At 35.2% G+C, this 17,133-nt stretch overlaps 7 protein-coding genes across 8 annotated transcripts in view; 3 read left to right on the top strand and 4 right to left on the bottom strand.

Annotated features, from left to right (window-relative positions):
* LOC126756320 (ribonuclease P protein subunit p25-like protein) overlaps positions 1-2,320 on the bottom strand; it is a 39,469-nt gene extending 37,149 nt beyond the window's left edge. The window contains exon 1 of one of the 2 annotated variants that reach the window (XM_050469299.1): positions 2,192-2,320. The gene's annotated coding sequence lies outside the window, so the exon portion shown is untranslated. The remainder of the gene's footprint in view (positions 1-2,191) is intronic. The other variant, XM_050469298.1, reaches the window with a different exon arrangement.
* Positions 2,321-2,373: 53 nt separating this feature from the next.
* LOC126756325 (peptidyl-prolyl cis-trans isomerase H) lies at positions 2,374-3,243 on the top strand. The gene is made up of 3 exons (XM_050469303.1): positions 2,374-2,585; positions 2,644-2,820; positions 2,876-3,243. Exons 1-3 carry the CDS (start codon positions 2,502-2,504, stop codon positions 3,164-3,166), a joined length of 552 nt encoding a protein of 183 aa, XP_050325260.1. The 5' UTR covers positions 2,374-2,501; the 3' UTR covers positions 3,167-3,243.
* On the bottom strand, positions 3,164-4,879 carry LOC126756319 (post-GPI attachment to proteins factor 3). Its single transcript, XM_050469297.1, has 7 exons — positions 4,645-4,879; positions 4,367-4,530; positions 4,148-4,300; positions 3,959-4,083; positions 3,749-3,885; positions 3,437-3,641; positions 3,164-3,382 (listed from the first exon to the last, which is right to left on the bottom strand). The coding sequence occupies exons 1-7, from the start codon at positions 4,784-4,786 to the stop codon at positions 3,307-3,309; spliced, it is 1,002 nt and encodes a 333-aa protein (XP_050325254.1). The 5' UTR covers positions 4,787-4,879; the 3' UTR covers positions 3,164-3,306.
* A 308-nt stretch (positions 4,880-5,187) lies between these two features.
* On the top strand, positions 5,188-7,716 carry LOC126756317 (uncharacterized aarF domain-containing protein kinase 5). Its single transcript, XM_050469293.1, has 7 exons — positions 5,188-5,303; positions 5,358-5,978; positions 6,041-6,286; positions 6,403-6,568; positions 6,670-7,021; positions 7,107-7,271; positions 7,334-7,716. The coding sequence occupies exons 1-7, from the start codon at positions 5,289-5,291 to the stop codon at positions 7,452-7,454; spliced, it is 1,686 nt and encodes a 561-aa protein (XP_050325250.1). The 5' UTR covers positions 5,188-5,288; the 3' UTR covers positions 7,455-7,716.
* Positions 7,648-8,342, bottom strand: LOC126756326 (UPF0545 protein C22orf39 homolog). Its single transcript, XM_050469304.1, has 2 exons — positions 8,180-8,342; positions 7,648-8,125 (listed from the first exon to the last, which is right to left on the bottom strand). The coding sequence occupies exons 1-2, from the start codon at positions 8,252-8,254 to the stop codon at positions 7,727-7,729; spliced, it is 474 nt and encodes a 157-aa protein (XP_050325261.1). The 5' UTR covers positions 8,255-8,342; the 3' UTR covers positions 7,648-7,726.
* A 556-nt stretch (positions 8,343-8,898) lies between these two features.
* Positions 8,899-10,032, top strand: LOC126756412 (coenzyme Q-binding protein COQ10, mitochondrial). Its single transcript, XM_050469470.1, has 3 exons — positions 8,899-9,047; positions 9,164-9,268; positions 9,417-10,032. The coding sequence occupies exons 1-3, from the start codon at positions 8,980-8,982 to the stop codon at positions 9,868-9,870; spliced, it is 627 nt and encodes a 208-aa protein (XP_050325427.1). The 5' UTR covers positions 8,899-8,979; the 3' UTR covers positions 9,871-10,032.
* Positions 10,033-10,502: 470 nt separating this feature from the next.
* On the bottom strand, positions 10,503-16,989 carry LOC126756405 (D-glucuronyl C5-epimerase B). The gene is made up of 6 exons (XM_050469456.1): positions 14,676-16,989; positions 12,845-13,354; positions 12,617-12,769; positions 11,751-12,541; positions 11,417-11,631; positions 10,503-11,341 (listed from the first exon to the last, which is right to left on the bottom strand). The coding sequence occupies exons 1-6, from the start codon at positions 14,742-14,744 to the stop codon at positions 11,190-11,192; spliced, it is 1,890 nt and encodes a 629-aa protein (XP_050325413.1). The 5' UTR covers positions 14,745-16,989; the 3' UTR covers positions 10,503-11,189.
* Between the last annotated feature and the right edge of the window lie 144 nt (positions 16,990-17,133).

The raw sequence follows: 17,133 nt of genomic DNA, 5'->3' as shown, positions 1-17,133 counted from the left end.
ACGGGAATTATGAACGACTTATAGAGTTTGGCTTTTGTTCGTCGAGAGAGGTCTTTACTTTTCAATTGCCTCCTCAATCCGAAGTAGCACCTGTTGGCAAGAGCAATCCTGCGTTGGATTTCCAGGCTGACATTGTTGGTGGTGTTAATACTGGTTCCTAAATAGACGAAATTATCTACAACTTCAAAGTTATGACTGTCAACAGTGACGTGATATCAATATAATCGGCATACGCCAGCAGCTGTACACTCTTATAAAAGATTGTACCTGTTCGATTAAGTTCTGCAGCTCGAATTATTTTCCGTTATGATATACTGCTACAAATTTGCTTGATGGCAACGCCATGAATTATTGAAGATTTGCATACTCTAAAGTGATTTGGTGAATATTTTTAAATAAGTCTAAATAAGTTCAACCGGTACAAGTTTTTTCTGAATGGTTTGAACCACTGAACCGAACCGCGTCGATTTTTGCGGTGGTTTGCAGCTCTGGTAATAATTATCGACAAAGAAATTATAAAAGTGGGGTTTGCCGAATTAAAAAAGATTTAGAACTATCAAATAAAGCTAAGTTCTTTTCCACTACATTTTTCATAGTTATATATTCTTATATTATTGTTTCTTCCGACTGCAGTTCTTAAAGTATTTTTGTTTCTCAATTGCACTTAAAAAGCTACTGGCATTTTAATTTTTTTGCTCCATTTACATATCTAAAAGAAAATTAATGGACAAATTGCGCTGGCGTATATCACAGAACCATGTCAGACTGCATGTTGGCCTTTAGGACAATAAGTCTAACTTCCTTCTTACTTAAGAGTATGGAAAATATCATTGATTGCAATTGCACCTGTACATGCGCAAGAGCATGTTTAAAAAGCAAAGAAAGCGTGGCAAGAGCACTGGAGAAAAGGAATGTGGTAGCACCTGCACGCAGATGAATAGACGCCGTACTGTGCACAAGGATAGCTGAAATCAGAAGATACCAGGATTCGTCTCGGCACTACAATTGACTGCTCATATGGTGGAGTGCTCTCCCTTCTATTATGGAGTTTAGTCGTGAACGACCTACATGATCTAATTATTAGTAATGGAATCCGCTGACAAGGATTTTCGGAAACGAAAATTTAAAGGCACTCTCTGAGACATCGTACAAAGGGGATTAGGTCTGGCAAAGGGATGGTGTAGTGAGGTTGATTTGCACATCATCCCCTCGGAAACGATCATCGATCCGATTAAACTCTTCAGTGGAAGCCACATATGAACCTGACCATGGTCAAAACTACTAAAGCAATCGATTAGCCGAGAAATCCTGTGGCTCCAAGCAACAGATTATCAGGTGGATGTACTACATTATTTACATATGGGTCGCAATGCGTACGTGCCCGCCAAAGCACTTGAAGTCATGCTAGAACTCACATCGCTTTGCCTAGGAATCAATCAGCAGCCAACCATACATTGCTTCAAATGACAGCAGAAGAGTTTGGCAGGAGAATGCTAATTTCATCACAGCAAATGAAGGCCATAAATATCGATATACCATTGGCTATTCTCCCAAGGGATAGCATTACCAAAAGAGGAAACTTCACCAGGAAGTTCAAAGCAGTAACGCATGGAATGATCGTGCAACTTCTCCACCGAAGTGAGTTAATTTTGGCTTTGTCTAAATATAATAAATTCCGGCATTCTACTCTGACCGTTGTAAGTTCAAGACGCACTTTTATAACATAGGCCTGAACACATGCTGATTGAATGTACAGCAGTGTGCATACGCATAAGGGCTCTTGGATCCATGTTTCCTACTAGTGTTCACTTCGCTTTAATAGTAACTACCTATTGGAATTCATCAATGTGTTGTGACTTAGAACAGGACACCATAGACCTTAGGTCGCGAAGCAAACCTCATTTATTATCCATCTATCTACGACAAATACTTAGCAGTTTCTGCTATAATTGCAATATGTATAAATTATTAAATGTTGTTTGTACCGTTTGCGTTTAACAAAAAGCTGATGGGTTATACATTATAGTTTGTGTGAACCCAGGAAAATTTATTTTATTTCATAAACTTTATACACCATCAAATATAACTTCCCATTTCTCTCCTCTGACACTTGTTAAAGGCTTTTGAGTCTCACTTAAATTCTGTTATTAAAATTATAACATTTGGAATTTCCGTATGAATGCGTACTTACAACTTATCGGAAGAATAATTAATTAAATTTAACACACTTTAAATCACAATATTTTTTGCGCCCAGAATTATAAACGGAATTTGTAAACTATTTACAGAAGAAAACAGCTGATTTAAGGACTGACAGGCTGTCACTGACAACTGTCATACAAAGTAACGATGCATGCTAACTAAATTCATACAAACATATTTACAACATTCGTCCTCATATGCTTAACCGCTAATTGTCATTTAACATTTTTTTTACTTATAGTACGTGGACAATTATTCTGAAATTGAGTTGAATAAATTATATGCAAATATAAAGTATAATGCCAACATGGAATCAAATTCTATCACAACTACGCAACCCCAGCAATCCAGTAGTTTTCTTTGATATATCTGTTGGTACGACGGTAAGTTATAAACACATCTCGCAGTCCGTCAACATTAAACTTGAAAATTTCTGTTTAGGAAATTGGTCGTATGATTTTTGAATTGTTTGCGGATACAGTACCGAAAACGGCAGAAAATTTCCGTCAACTTTGCACGGGTGAATACCGGCCGGACGATGTACCAATGGGATACAAAGGCGCTAGTTTCCATCGTGTTATTAAAGATTTTATGATTCAAGGAGGTGACTTTGTCCATGTATGTAATGTGAAGTGTTAAACAATTTGTGTTTCTAATAAAGTTCAATATTTAGGGAGATGGTACAGGTGTAATGAGCATATATGGCGGCACATTCGTTGATGAGAATTTTACGCTAAAACATGATTCGCCAGGCCTTCTTTCTATGGCTAACAGTGGTAAAGATACAAATGGTTGTCAATTTTTTATCACTTGTGCGAAATGTAACTTCCTTGATGGAAAGCATGTTGTTTTTGGACGTGTGCTAGACGGACTCCTTATAATGCGAAAAATTGAAAATGTGCCTACAGGCCCAAACAATAAACCTAAACTACCAGTAACAATATCACAATGCGGACAAATGTAAAAGTTGTACCATTCTTATTATTAATTCATGTATACATCATAATTAGAATAAAATTTTATACAGCTTTGATTCTAAAATTAGTAGAATAAAATTTGCTAATTAATCTTAAGTGCCTCATAATCACAAAAATACTGGAAGCCTCAGTTCTGCTTGCCTAGCTTTTCAAACTCAAATTGCATTTCCTTACGTAACGAGCGGCAATCATCAATGATGAAACTAAACATAAATAAGATGAGAATTTCGAAAAAGGAAATAATTTAATTTACATACTCGTAAAACACCGAAATAATTGGAACTGTGGCTAAATGCCACAAAGCATGGGCATCGATTATCCAAAAAATTGGAGGAAAATCCAATAGTTCTAGGCTCATTGACATCCCAAATAAAATATAGAAGCGGATAATTTTTCGATAATTCGGCCTTCGATGACGTTCAAAGTAACACCAAATAAACCATCCAAGTGCAGATAGGGTGCCTAATGATAAAAAATTACGTATTAGAAAATATTAAGAGGATAATAAAAATAAGATTATTTTAAAGTCAAGCTAATAGATATTTGTAATCTTTATAAAATTTTCTTACCAGTTAATACATTCGTTGTCATATTAAGAGAGTAACTAAATTTCCCTAAGCTCAGGTACGCAAAGTAGTTGACGAAGAATGATAGGAACATTAATGAAATCAGCCCTCGAAGAATCAATGAATGACGATATAACATTCTGAAAATTGTTTATAAAGATGTGTAAGCAAATATATATTTTAAAGAATAGGATTCGCAATAGATTTACCTACCTCATAACCATACAGTAAAATGTCACAAGTACAATACTGTACGCAAATGCATAATCCATTAACTCTGTCACAGGAAAGTCCCTTGTGTGAAACACTGACGACCATATCCAACCGTTAATGCACACCTAAGGGGTCCAAGTTTTAGGATAATTGAATTTTTATATATATATAAATTAAAACAGCACTTACAAATGAAAAAATGTGCCACAACTTATAACACGGACTATCTGCGCGAACTTCAGTTCGAAATCGCCGGAGCGCTCGAACGTGCGCAATTAAATTGCATATGGAGAACAACACCGAAGCAGGCTCTTGCATGCCGAGAAAACGAACAAATGGCCACTAAATCATAAACAAGTTTTTAATTTTATTATGAAGTTAATTCATAAAAAAGAAGAGAATTATTACCTTTCCATAGAATTGTGGAACATCCCAACCACGTTCTGCAAAGGCATCTACTGTGCGCCACATACAACCATACTGACATTCATCTGCACAATTCCAAGCAAATGCCTTATCAAATACAGACTGTTGATAGTATTTTATGGCCTGCTCCTGAATTTCGATCCCATCTACATATATAAAATTTGGAGTACTATTTTTGTTAAATTTTTCCACTAAACTGAGACAGTCCACTGTCGTACTCTTAATGCTTGGTGCATATACACACCATAATATTTGCTTACCAGCACTACAATTTTGTCGCTCACAGTTTTGTCGACAATTATGGAAGAATTGTGTGCGATCTCCAATAGACGCATGACAATTTACTACGAAACAAATAAGTAGTAAAATATATAGTATATTAGGGTAGACTGAATCATACATTATTCTAAAATGTTTAACAGCAGATATTTATAAACTTTCACCACTATATATCAAACATTTTTCGTATCCCTCTCCACATGCATTGCCTTATCGATTTTAGGGTAGTTGGAGCTGTGTGGGGTCAATAAGCAGTGTTGCATAAAATTTTGATAAAGCATATTGCATTTGTTTGTATTTTTAATACCATAACAAATTTAAATAATATCAGACGTGAAAGACCCATATAATTTTATATATTCCATTATTTATATTATAGCGAAAAATAAATAAATGATAATACCTAAAAAATAAACATTTTATGAAGAATCCACATGATCCACTATTGTACTATACGGTACAAATGTAAAATTTTGTATCACTAAAGAAATTTGAGGATACACCAAGGCTCATCTGATTTTTGTTTTGATTATAACAATCAGCTGTTAACAGAAGTTGAGGAATAAAACAAAACAAAAATAGCTAAGTAAGCACAAATCGCCGCCAATTCATGTGATTAAGGAAAATGAATAAAATTTTCGTAAGTTGATTCACTTAAGTAAAAAATTATAATAACTGCTTCATTAATTGTTAGGGAACTACCTGGAAAGGAATAACTCCAGCCAGCAAATATATAAAAGTTACACACCTTCGCCATTCCTCTTTACATCGTAATTTTTCTAAGATATCTACAAAACCTCTTCATAGGCAACATTACTTGGGCATTAGTTTATTAGGAGTTATAACTGGTTTTATTACCTATGATGGAATTGTTAATGAATTCATTTACTGTGGAGCTACAATACGCTTCCTACGCTCTCTTAAGACAGCTTCTTTAATTGCAATGGATTATTATATGCTCCCAAAAAATGGAAATTGTTCTGACTATGATTTCCTTCTTAAACAAGTACATTTGAAAAGCGCTAAACGTTTGCTTGAGACGTGCTTATTAAATGGAGGTCTATACATTAAAATGGGTCAAGGGGTTGCTGCTATTAATCATATATTACCAAAAGAGTATACGAATACATTGGAGAAATTACAAGATAAATGTTTACCTACAACAAAAACGGATATACAACGTGTTTTTTATGAAGATTTCGGTTCGACGCCTGAAGAAATTTACTCTGATTTTGATTACACTCCAATTGCTGCAGCGAGTCTGGCACAAGTTTTCAAAGCTAAATTAAAAACTGGTGAAGATGTCGCAGTAAAGGTTTGTATTATTTTTTAATTTTAGCTGCATTAGTAATACGAATTATCTACTTATGGACCTAGGTGCAATATGGTGACTTGCAGAAACGATTTACCAGTGACTTGGGAACAATTATGTTTCTGCAGGATGTCATAGAAATATTTTTTAAAAATTACAATTTCGGTTGGATATTACGCGACTTACGGAAAAACTTAACATTAGAACTAAATTTTGAGAATGAAGGCCAAAACGCTGAACGTTGCGCTAAAGATCTGAAGATATTTGAATATGTGCATGTTCCACATATTTACTGGACTTACACAAAACCGGTAATTACCAATAAATTAGTTTCCATGGTAGTCGGACAATCCTGTTGTTAGCTCGGCAAAAATTCTGCAGATATATTATTTATATTATTACATTGATTAATATTACTTTCATATAGCGTATCCTTACGATGGAATGGGTTAATGGATTCAAAGTGAACGACGTTGAACGCATACAATGCGAAAATCTTGATCTAAAAGATGTAGACTTAAAACTTTTCAACATGTTTGCGGAGCAAATATTCCACACAGGTTTTGTTCATGCCGACCCGCATCCGGGAAACGGTAAATATGGTTTTGATCGAATTTTTCGATGTTAAACTGTTTAATACTTATTGTTTCTGCTGTCAATGTGAATAAAAGATACGTTTCCTATTTCATTATAGTATATGTACGAAAAAATCCTAAAACAGGAAAAGCCGATTTAGTTCTTCTAGATCATGGATTATACGAATACTTACCCGAATCAGTACGCAAGCCTCTTTGTGAGTTTTGGGAAGCAACGGTATTAAGAGATGAACAAAAAATGAAATTAGCCGCACGACAAATAGGCATAAAAGATCATATGAAATTTGCGGAAGTGCTTTTTCAGCAACCCATTCGTATACACGGTGGACGTATTAAGACGAAATTGAGCGAAAGTGACATCGAATATATTCAACAGGTTGCTAAGAAAAATTTTGAGCTAATCATGGGCACACTTAAAGAAATGCCCCGAAATATGCTTTTTGTAGTGCGGTAAGTAGAATCGAAATAAATATTTCATATATCACTTATCACTTAATGTACATATGTAAATACTATATTATTTTACTTTTGAAAGAAATTTAAATACCATACGGGCCATTAGTCGACAGCATGGTGATGTAGTGGATAGACCACGTACGATGGCTCGGTATGCACAACATTGCATTTACGTCAAATACAGTTCAATTCGAAGCTACTTATTCTGGTTTTACAGACGTTTAATTTTCGAATATAACTTGTGGTATTAATAACAATCACTATTTTCTATTTAAAAAAAATTCAGTAATTGAAATATATTTTTAGGGCCTCGTCATTTCGGATATCGTGCTATGATTTATATATAAATATTTTGTTTAAACTTAATCGAGCACCAAGTTCCGCACGGACGCTACTAGATGATATAAAAAAACATAATATTTTATGATTTTTTTTTTTAAACGTAACACTTTATGAGCAAATAACTTGTGAAAATGCGTGTAACACGAATAACGGTTACATGCTCTATAATTATTGATAGGGAGATGTATATAAACACAAATACATGTTTTGTAATTTTATGCTTATTTAGAAGTTTAAATAAGTTAAAAAATAAGTACCAATGAAACTGTGTTATGATCTCTAAATAAGCTTTATATAGCTAATCGTTTTGTATATATATTTTCAAAATAAACTCTGTTAACATTTGAGTTTTGCTGACTACATTATGGCACAGTAGGATTTATTTATCTCTTCAACTGGTTTGCGTCCATCCAATTCCATTTGTTTCAACTCTAAAAACGTATTCTCGTTTTTCTTAGCCAACCACTCTGGTAAAGGCTTTGACCAGTCTTCCGGAGGATTATCTCGTTTTTTCCATGTACTGTTACCGAAATACGCCTCCATGCGTTTTTGTCGACGCTCCGCTTCACTACGAACTACTGCTTCTCCAGCTGACACATCGTTTCCATTGGAATTTACGTAACGCTCACAGTTATCGTAATCTTTCTTCCACTGGGAACAATCAACACTTTCGCCATAAATAAAATACTGATGGAAACGTGCTTTTATACTTGTGCAATCGTCGTATTCGTCTTTATACACAGAACATGGTCGGATCTGAATTAAAACTTAATTTTGAAATTTTAATAAAGTGAGAGAACTTTTACTTACAGACCAAGAGTCTTTCACAATTGAGACGGGGGTTTCAGAAGTATTTTCTGGTGGGTCGTCAACGCCTTTTGACATATTTTTAACGATATTTAAAAAAAATACTTATGAACAGCAGATGAAAAGGTTGAGTATGTTTAAGAAAAGTAAAATCAGCTGCTTTATAATACAACATTCTTCTTCTTTCTCCAGAAATTCAAACTACAATGAATAAACACAGTAGAACAAAATAATATTAACCTATGCTAGAATATTTAATATTTTGAATAACATTACCGGTATTTCATACAAGATAAATTGTTTTATATATTTTAGTGAAACATATAATTAAAAAAATATCAAGCACCCTTAACAGGGATGCTTTTTATTAATATGTGCTCTTAATCTGTTCTCGATAAATCATTCGCCTTTTCATTTAATGGGAATGTGTTGCATTTTAAAACATTAGCGCAAAAATGAAGAAGCACTCCGACATTTGTTTTGTAGTGGGTTTTAAATTATATGTTCAATAGGTGATATTGTGTAATCCTACAAGTAACCAATCACTAAACAAACACAAAAAAAAATTCCCATTCGGTACGGGTTGTCTTCGAATATTCACAATATTATTAAATGCTCCCAATTTATGGAACATATCTATAGAAAATTTGTGAACGGTTTGTAAATATGATTTCATGCAACCGTGTAATATCAAAAGTAATTTCAAAGAAAATTTGTTTAGTTAAAAAACAGCTGATTATATTATTACTTGTAGGATTATGCGATGATAGCAGGATATGTTCACGTTGCATTATTAAGTTATAATGCTTAAAAATGCAGAAATTTTACTGTCAAATACAAAGCTTGTGTGTTACTCCTGTAAGCAGTTGTCGTAAGTATAAATAATTCATACATAAACAAATCGAAATTGCATATTATATAACGTAGATTGCAAATATGGAAAAAGAAACAAATGTAAGAAATAACTATAATTTATTTCTTTTGTAGCTGCACGGCTGCTGGAGGTATCCTAAATTACGCACAAAGAGCTTTTTTCACTTTCAGTGATCTGACGAATAAAAATCGGGAATATGTTAAAAAAGAATTAATAGGGTAGGCATAAGGGCATATATTAGGGTGTCCGCAGAGTGGACGCTTAAAGTCGAGGACTGCGCATTTCCCCATTTACGCTCGGCCCAGCTTTGAGCGCCCAGTCTTGGGCACCATTACTTACTTAAGTTGATATCTTGCCCATTTGCAGCTATTCAATGCATGAAATGTACGCTGTTGTTTCTGACGTTTCCAATTACTATAAATTTGTACCATATGTCAAAAAATCCCTTGTACATAGTCAAAGAAATGGCGGTTTCAAAGCTGATCTTATAGTTGGCTTTCCACCACTTAGCGAGCGGTATACGTCGAATGTTTCGCTTAGTGCTCCTAATCTGGTTAAATCTGTATGTAATGATGGCAGATTATTCAACTTTTTATTAAACGATTGGCGATTTAGTCCCGGCCTTAAGGATATTCCGCAATCATGTGTTGTTGATTTTAAAGTAGCTTTTGAATTTAAATCCCGGATTCACAGTAATATTGCGAATATATTTTTCGATTTAATTTGTGATCAAATGGAGCATGCTTTTGTCGCGGAAGCCAAAAGGAGATATGGACCACCTTCGATTAAATCGCATATTTTATCATGGCGAAGATCCTGACAAATGCTGAGTAAAACAAAATAAATATAAGCCTAATTTTATTCAAGAGTTTTTATGTCATTATTGCATTAATTTTTTAAAAGATTAATGAAAGCATTGTATACATTTGCAACTGTACAATTGTAAGACTAAATAAATAGTGTTTGAACTATCTACCATGCATACTTTCTTATTTATTAATTAAAAGTATTGTGAAACAAATATAAATTCAAGAAAAATTTAAGAATTGCGATGTCGTGGTTTTAAAAGTTTTATAAGAATGTTTCATACAGATCTATGTTATCTTATTAAAAATATTAATATTTTTCAATTTTTTTTTTTACTTATTAATCTGTTTTGTAGCCTATGTAATTGGTTTACCGTGCAATATTTCTTGATTCGGAATACTTTGGCAGTTATATATTAAATAAGACAATGAAGGGAATCAGCATGAATATCGCTTGCATACGTTTACAAATGTAGGAATTATTATTATTATCGATCTAGAAAGATGTAAGTGACAAGGCAGAAATCTAAATCATTTTATCATCAGCATTGATTGTGGAACTAGATAGTAATGAACAACTTCACGCAGGCGCAAACAAAAATGTCGCCGAATATTAAAATTGACACCCTGATTAAAAAATTAGCAATTAGTTTCCGATGTTCCATAACTGTATTTCCAAATATCATTTTAATTTGTATTTAATGTATATTTCTGTAGTAACTTAATAAATACTGTCTATCACTCCCCTTACGAAGTCGATGATATTTAACAGTATAACAACACGTATTTATTTACTTTGAGAATCTTACAACCATATAAACCTAATTGTCTGACTATTCTACAAATTATTATAAAAGTGAAAAATACTTCCCTAAGTATTCAGTTTATACGAATTAATGAATTTAACTAAATGTAGAAATTTTTTCGATAAATGTAAGTAACAGCAAACCAGGACAAAATACATATGTAATAAATGTAAATAGTATATGTGTTATATGAAAGAATAAGAGAAATTGGCTTTTAAAACGTAAACTTTATAAATTACACCAAAAGTCATTTTATATTGTATAATTTGGCTGAGAAATTTTACACTATATAAATACTATAATTCGCATGAAATATTTTTAACATTGATATTTGCAACTAAAAGTATTATAATTTTTGAAAAGCGATTTAAAAATTACAAATAATAAAAGTAAAGCCTATACATAATTTGTTAATAAAATTAAGTAAATAAAAGAAAACTTAATTTCGATTAAATTTAATATCACTCGGAGTTTCAGTTTCGCACTGGATTAAACGATTTTTTGTGCCGCATACGTCTGTTACGCCATCAGTTGTGTTTGGCGCGTTTGCCAAACATGTAACCTTTCCATCGCTCTGCCGTTTCCATTAAAATGGGATCACTGTCGATTGTAGACAATAACAGTAATTGACTTACATGCGTTGCATGGTAATCGTCTCGGGCCAAGTTTGGTGCAGTTCCTATTAAAATTTTTAGCAAATCGGCATAGACTTTAGCGGTAGATTTTTTTATTTATTTAAATATTGGAAAACTACCTAAACTTAAATGCCGCAAATCATAACTGGTGCCAGAGCCAGTATCGTAAAGCAGTAACATTTTCTTTAATGACAACATCCCTTGATTGAAAAGCTGACCAGCTTCACGTCCAATGCTTGATGGTGCTGTCATATTTAGATCATATAATCCCAATAGGGAATAAATGAAACCATTTAGTACAAATGAAGGAGGGGTTGTTGGATATTCCTCGTACCTATTTAATATAAAATATAATAATACACATAAATATTTTATATTTAGCGACAGAATTCTGACAAATAAAAAAATTTTCCATTTAGCACTCCTCATCACTAATATGTTCTTTTTACTTGCCAATAATACTTGTCCATAAATTGCGCTAGTACTCCGCCTTCATTTGAGTAAACTCTGAAAGGTTTGAGTCCTAATGCCGCTGATTTTAAATACCGCTTATCACCACCGGAATGATAGTATGCTCTGGCTAACACAGAAATCGCATGCCCTTGGCCCATAGCTGAAAGCCAGCCAGCTCGAAGTTCGGGAAAACCGTTTAAGCTACGTTTTACCGGATTCGGCCAACCACCGCTTTTTACATCCTGATTATGTATAAACCATTCTGCAGCATCGTAAAAATGTGCCATATGATCGTATGTTGAAAGCGTAATATTGTCGAAGAAACCAACGCCGAGAAACGCAAACGACGTTACACGCAAATCATTGCGGCGTATCTTAGATTGTAGTTTCTTTTCAATGCCGTTTATTAAACCTTTCTGTACGTCGATTGAGAGATCTCGCGTTATATGACGCCATCTATTTATAGCACTAGTACCCATGCCATAGTATATGTTATGCTCCTGAGTACTTAGTCGCAAATCGGCGGGTATGTAGTGCAATGTGTAATTTTGTTTAGTTTCACGAGATTGCAGAGTAACCATAAGACTACTACTATTAGTGACCAATAACAGATCAACGCTTAGTACTAGTTCAAATGTTTCATTAACATTCATGTTCACTGCGCTGTCATAGCCAATTGCTGTTTCGTATTGAATTACAGATGTGTTAAATTTTGGATGCCAAATGCGTGAAATATTGCTGGATTTTGGTGTATGCCACACTCCCTTATAAGTATCGGCATCTTCAAGCACCTTGGAATATGTTATAGTAATATTCATAAAAATTTACATACATATATGCACATACGTATATAAAGGATAAAATACCTTAATTTTTGGTGGCGGTTCAGCTAAATGTTTACTATAATGGGCCAAAGCGAACTGTGCAATTTGAGTAGGATAAAAGTATCCACTTTTCTCCCACTGCGTACTTATTGGCACACCTTCGACTGCACTTATGCATTTGACACGATCTCGTACCTATAAACATAAATGAATATATATTCGAAATAAATACGACACAATTAAAATAATACATTTTATTGATAAACTTACCTCCACATTGTAGTTTTCAAAGTAAGCGAAGCGTCCACGAGTATCGTACTTCCCTTTGGGCACATTTACTTTTGCGTTACTATGTGACCATGCAAATCGGGGTACCACACTATCACCTCTGTTGTTGCTATTATCATTTAGACTACTGCTTGTGGTTGATACCATTGCACCATTTATGTCAAAATAGTTCCGTAAAAATGAAAATGGCACGTATACTTCATGGTTTTCTGTGCTCTGCTTGCACGGTATCGAATACTCTTGATTAATCCAGCATTCAATATTCTGAAGAGGGGCGGAAATAGAGTTTAACCCATCGCCTATTATGTTTGAATCATAACCGTCGCGAATACTTAGTCGGCGATCCCAACTGTGTACCAAATTATGAGGGAATAAGAATTCCGGAAAAAAATAATATAATACTACGCCGGTAAGTACTACAAATGCGATGAGTGCGAATAGGAAACTCTTTAAGTTTAATCGCATTATGATGAGGAAAATTAGTGGTTCACGCTGAAAATATTTAAATTAAATTACTAATTTAAAAAATTTTAATAACAGTTGTGGATATACCAGCAACCATATAAGCAACAATAAGAACTCAAATACAACAATAAAAATACAGTATGACAGCCTGTCCGTGCCGTTATTTCGGTGATATAACCCTGTTTGGAACTGTACGTTAACTTTTTACAACAACCTAACAACAGTGTTGCTCCGCATCCTCTCGAGTGGAGCTGGCATTGAGTCAAACCCCGGCCTGAAGTCATTTTCTGCTGCATCTGCGGCAGAAGGCTCTATCCCATCTCCAAAGGAAAGAAGTGGACCACAAGCTATGTTATCTGTATCAGGTGTGCACCTCGCGCCAACCATTGACAACCATGACTTCCATTCTAATTAGTATATTAGTTATAGCTACCCGGTCAGGCGATGTCGAGCTCCAAATATTTAATGTATACATTTTTCCTGTTACATGTTATCTTTGGAATATCACCCGAAAATAGGTGCGCTACTACAGAGTAAAAACCGTTTGGTGCTTTTCCTCGACCGACAAAGCCATCCATTTGTTAACAGATGGCTGAGCAAAATGTTAAGAGACTGCATTGGGCCAGATGGAATAAACATGCTAAAACACCTACGCTGAACAGGAGTAAGTTTCTTAACCAAGGTCCTCGACTTGACGCTGATCAATTTTCAAATACCCGATGAGTGGAAAACCCACTACCGAAACCTGAGAAACACAAAGGGAAGTCTTAACTCCTGATAACTTTTCTTTCGCAGTCGTCTGCTTAATGCGGAGACGACTCCTAGGAACATCAAGAGGTTTTTCCTTGACTACGTCGACGACATTGGACAGTACGCCGATCTGACTTCAGACGCAACTCACTTCAGACACGTGCTGACTGCCATTTAAAGTGGAGCCACCGACTCTTCTCAGAAGATAGTTCACTTGAAATCAAACCATTACCCATTGCATACGACGAGCTCGTGTTGCCGCGAGAACCCAGAGAGATCCTTACGCAATTTCATTCTGGATAGTGTTACAGATTAAATTCCTACTTTCCAGAATCGTCCTCGACATATGAAGTATATGTCTTTGCATGCCCAGCAAAGCCTACTCACTTAATACCAATCTTCACATGAACCGACCCAGTCGAAACAGCATGTTGAATGTTACATGTCCTCGATGACAACCAACATGAACCTTACCACCCAAGTGAGGATAACATAACCGTTACAACAACAATAAATTGGGACAACATTATTTTGATTTAGTTTGGTATGGACGTTTCAATATTTTTGAATATCTTATAGTTAATTTCTTAAGGCTTACCTGATTGAAGGTCGCTGCTGCGGTAGCGCCTTTTGCTGAGATTCCAACTTTTGTGTGATTTTTAAACATTGGATTCTATGCCGCACTTTGCGACTACTTTTATAATCCTGTGGTTTACACTCGATTAATATCTTTCACAAGAATAACCATTCTTAATTTTCACTATTAATATATACATATATACATATTTATTTTGCGTTCAAGTCCCCAAGAAATTTTTGTGATTGATTTTGTCCCAGAATTTCTAACTAATGTACAGGACATAATCTTTCGATTGTATACCAAGAAGTCTCCGTATTCTTTTCTTTTATTGGCTTCTTAATCAAATTTGTATTGAACTATTTACGAGTTTTGATGTTTTGATATTTATTTCTTTATTAGTTTCTCACTTTATTCCATATGCTTTTGACAGGTAGTTTTTCATAAACTTATACATCATAGGATTGCCAACGCTCTAAATCAATTTCCTTTTACGCAGAGAACGTATATATACGTTATATTTCTCTCGTAGGAATAATGATGATAATGAACAAAATAATATCGACGATAAATTGTCTGAATTAACAAGACAGTCATATTCGTAGTTCCCAGAAAGTTAAGAGTTACGAAATTTTTTTAACTATCCGGATTATGCAGCTGACACAGTTCTACAGCAGGCGAAATCGACTGCGGCCACTACGACTGCAATGAGCACCACCAAAGCTGCCCCAGCAGACAAGCTGCTCTGACGAGTCGCATCGGACTGATCCGAGAGTGCTCGCAAAAACAGAGAAATAGGAAAAGGATGCCAATTACCCCATATACCATCAGCCGGCAGTCCCGGAGGGCATGAAAACCTCGGGCATGAGCGGTACCAGACGATGAGACGTTCCGTCTAAACTACAGGTTAAGCTCGGTAGACACAAGGCCATATAAGCTAAGATGACCACTGAGAGCGGAGCAGCAGAAAAAATGCTGATGAGCATGCCTCTCACTGTTGAGATCGTGAAAGTCCCTGACGTGAAGACAGGCCTACAAGAAGGGTTGATAACCTCTACGCAGAAGCTTCTGGGGGGTATAAAGGACTTGCTGGATGGCAGCGCGGAACACGGGGAGGATGAAAACCAGTTCCTCATGGAACCGATCCTGTAGTGGCCTGGTGAACTGAACCTGCATGTCAAAGTTTCTGACACAGAACCTAGTGTCTGTGCAAGCCAAGGACAACGAAGAAGTGGACTTTGTCTGGCTGCAGCTTATATTCCGGGAAATGCATCCACAGCTGTGGACAGCCTGGTGAACTACTGCAGGCTACTCAAGCTGCCCCTGATCCTGGGATGTGATGCAAATGTCCAACAATTGGAATGGGGATATACGGATTGCAACACACGATGTGAGTATCTCTTATGTATATATGGAGGTGCTTGACATCACATTAAGCAACGAGCTAATGTACGGAATAATCTTAAAATGAAAGGTGTTATCAGAGCCCTCCATATCGGATCATATAATAAGGTTCGCACTAGGAGAGAAGCAACTCTCCCCTAAACGTATTCCCCCGTAACTCAAACAATTGAGCTATGGCTTCGTTCGAGAAATTTAAGTTTCCGGAGGCGAACGGTGTCTTTTCAGCACTTTTACAACAGGGAGAGTACGTTCTACTGACACATCTTGTTCGGCTGATGAGAGATAGTCTTGCAATGGCGTATATCCCTAGACCTTGGAGGACCGCGAAAGTGATATTTACCCAAGGTAGTAAGGAACGACTATTCACTGGTAAAATCCTTCAAGCCAATTAGACTAACTTCCGTTGTCCGTTTATAAATGTTTTTGATACTCTTGCAATATTTTTTACAGAGTATAGAGAGTATATGTGGTGGTTGTTTGTATCACTTAAAACTAATCGACATATATGTATATGGAGTTCTATATATGTATATATAAATGATCCGGATGATAAGTTGAATTCCAAGTGACTGTCTGTCTGTCCCGTACAAGCGCAAACTTGCGTAAAAATTGGGATACCTTAATTAAAATTAATACACGTGCCTCTTTGCCAAAAAAATAAGTGAGGGCATAGATGGTTGTAATCGGTCCACTGCTACGCCCCAAAAGGTCATTAATCGAAAAGCTATAAAATGCTTTAACCAAGCACTAAATTAAGATATAAGACTGTAATTTGGTGCAGGCGTCATCTGGGAGCTAAAAAAGGGGAGTGGCCTCACCTTCTGATAGGTTTAATATACGTATAACCTTAACATCTAAAGCTACAATAATAAAATGTAGTCCTTTCTGCGAGATATGTTATTAAAATTCGGACATATGTAAGTATGTACATATGTATATTGGCCAATGTGGGAGTTATTTTGATGACATACCTGAAATGCAGCATTTACGCAAAGTTTTGCTCCCATGTTTTCATTCCTATAAAAATATTAATGTCAAGGAAGATAATGTATAAAATTTAATTCCAAAATGTTAA

Source organism: Bactrocera neohumeralis, chromosome 4, assembly GCF_024586455.1.
Source record: "Bactrocera neohumeralis isolate Rockhampton chromosome 4, APGP_CSIRO_Bneo_wtdbg2-racon-allhic-juicebox.fasta_v2, whole genome shotgun sequence".
Lineage (NCBI taxonomy): Eukaryota > Metazoa > Arthropoda > Insecta > Diptera > Tephritidae > Bactrocera > Bactrocera neohumeralis.
The sequence above is the reverse complement of the archived record's forward strand: the minus strand, read 5'-3'. Positions and strand labels throughout refer to the sequence as shown.